The 2,906-nt window shown below is 33.2% G+C and overlaps 1 protein-coding gene across 1 annotated transcript; it reads left to right on the forward strand.

The window, feature by feature from the left end:
- Positions 1 to 2,585: 2,585 nt before the first annotated feature.
- LOAG_08246 (hypothetical protein) lies at positions 2,586 to 2,906 on the forward strand (the record flags this gene model as incomplete). Its single annotated transcript, XM_003143778.1, has 1 exon — positions 2,586 to 2,906. One exon carries the CDS (start codon positions 2,586 to 2,588, stop codon positions 2,904 to 2,906), a length of 321 nt encoding a protein of 106 aa, XP_003143826.1.

Consider the following 2,906-nt stretch of genomic DNA (forward strand, 5'->3'; position numbering starts at 1 on the left):
ATATATATATATATATATATATATATATATATATATATATATATATATATATATATATATATGCTATTTGACATTCTAAATGAGCCACTTGGCAAACGTGTTTTTTCTCCACCATTAAAACGATTAAAATTCACTTTTAAAACAAGTTTGTAGAGTTTTTTGATGGAACCGAAATTCATTCCTTCTGAAATTCTTCCAATTTCAAATGTAGTTTTACGACTAACTACTTAATTGACTGAATAAAATAAAAGATAAGCTTCTCATCCCTTGCCATTACTAAACAAAAAATTCTTTATTATTTTCAGAAAGCCAGAATTTCCCAAAAGAATTCTTGTTTTCTTTTTGCAGAATTTATAGATTTTTTTTCCTTACATTTCAAACGATTTAAAGAAAATCCCTAGCAAAGAAAACACAAAAGTTTCCAAAAATTTGTGAACTGAATATGTCTATATGTCCGAATATGTCTTACTTCATTCGTTCCGTTTTCAATTAACTGCATATTATGAATAGAAATACTTTTGAAATCTAATGCTCTGCACCTACTGATATCCACGAAACAAAAATCATCACAAATCCCACAATCCCACCTTAGAACATCGCATGCATAGCTCAAATCATTGCAATCAATGTAACGTTGTGAAAATGGCCAAGATAGATTGCGTAGAAATACGCTGTATATATTTAAATATATATTTAAATAAAAAAAACAAGATATTTAAATGATTAAAATCCAGGACTTGTAACATTTATCAAGGAATACCGTGAGGGAATCAAAAACAACAACTTCTTAGCCAATAAATATTATTAATAAAACTTCGACGAATCATCTAAAAACTTTTCCTTTCTGTACAAGTAATACCTTCCTTTACATAGACCAACCTGTCACAGGTATCACAACCATAAGTCGTTTACATTGCAAAATATAAAAAGAATTGATTCCGATTTACGACCCGCTATTTGTAATATTTGCAATAGTTGTTATGTCCAATATTAGGAAGAGTACCTCAGTTATACAACATGTCATTTCCCCACAAAGGAACAATGCATTAAAAAATCCCAAAACTTTGAAAAGTGTTACACCAAGCAATAAATCTATTAACGGTTTAACCAGAGGACACTAATCATAAAAAAAAGTGGATGAGTCATTGAATACAAAGCCGCTATGATTAGATTATATTTCTCAACAAGAACTGCTGAATGGATCGTTTTTTTTTGAAAATAAAATGATTCCATTCTTACATGAATGGAAAAAGCCATTGTTATTCCTCACAATTCAATGCTGGATCGTTTAGGTGGAAAACATGTTTTTTTTATCATTTAATTTATGCAAGAATGTTTATTTTGTCTCAAAATTATTCGAAAAAAAAAGAAATTAGTAAAAATGAATGATTCAGATTTAGAGAGTGATGGAAGTGGGTAGTTAAATGGTACTTGCAGAAAAAAAAATCAAAGTTTAGTTCTGTCCCGAGAGTAATCATTCTTGCATTGTCGGAAATCCATGATCATGCCTGGATAGGTAGATATATTGCAGCTATGATAACTGAGTGATAGGGTTATTTTATCAATTAAAGTGAAATAGGCTCTATCATTTTTCAAATTTAACCCTCGTTAAACCAAATACAGCAGTTGGAAACCTGAGCGTGATAATTTAACTTACTCGAACTTCTTTGGCAATAAACTAAGCTAAATCACATTTTCGAAATAACCATTCCCCCTTCGATTCTGTTAAGCTTACTCTTGATCTCCACTTTGATATTAGCTAAGTAGTAATGTGAATCAACCTTTGGTTCGGAGTTTAATGAAAAAGAGAGATTTATGCTTATAATCTTCCTTTCCACTTGTTTACCTTAACAATTCTGCAATAATTTCAAGTTCAAGTCAAATAAGAATCTTAACATCAAAAGTCTCGGGTATTTTCCGAGAAAGAAAATGCACTCATTTTCTTACAACTAGAATACTACTGTATTTGGTAAGATGAAGAGGAATTTCGATTTTGCAATGCCAGTCTAATCAAATATTCGTAAATAATTGAAAATATTGGGATGAAAATGAGAGGATAAGATGTGAAGCAATTCTGAATGCCTTCAACAACAGGGGATTGTGGTCATAAAGCGCAGAAAATTGAGGAAATGATAGAGGAGAGGAGGAATACACAGCAATAAACTGCGTGCGGGTATCCTCGTTGCCTCATTGGACATAGCAGTGATAATAGGGATCCCGATGGCCGGGGGAGGAGAGCGGAGGCAGCAGGAATGTTCATTAAGAAGAAAAAGAGGGATGGGACGGATGTTGCTTAAAGCAAAAGCAGTACAAACATTTTCGAGAAGCTGAAAAAAGTCGTTGTTTCACATGAAATAAAGCAATAGTTGTGTTGTCAATCAGTTCCTTTAAGAATGAATCGAAATTGGAAATGGGACTTGTTCTTAAGTTGGTAGCCTGGCAAATATTCAAGTACGGGAGCTTTAAAAGAACATCGTAGTATTGTAAGCGATAACTATGGCAATACAATTGATCACCATGATAATATCTCTATAAAAGCCAGAGTCCAGCGAGGAGACGGAGAGCCGGTGTCAAAGAATTTCACTATGCGCTCCTTTCAATTGCAATCTATCTGCAAATGTTTGTTGGACCCATCCATTATACTTTTGATGCTCTTTCAATCCCGACTCCAGCTTCAGCCTTGGTCTCGACCTCGATCTTGGTTTTCTAACTACATCATTCATATCGCCAATGCAATAGAACTCTCTCTCTTGTCGCCGTCGTTGCAGTCAATTCGATACTATCGAAATACCCCATGCATTGGGCTACATATAAAACAGCAAATTGTTAACGATGGAAAAATAAAAGAATACGAATCAAGAAATGAGTGGGAAGCGAAAGATGAAAATGGGAATTTAACAAGATGA

This window comes from Loa loa (genome assembly GCF_000183805.2).
Source record: "Loa loa unplaced genomic scaffold supercont3.1, whole genome shotgun sequence".
Taxonomy (NCBI): Eukaryota; Metazoa; Nematoda; class Chromadorea; order Rhabditida; family Onchocercidae; genus Loa; species Loa loa.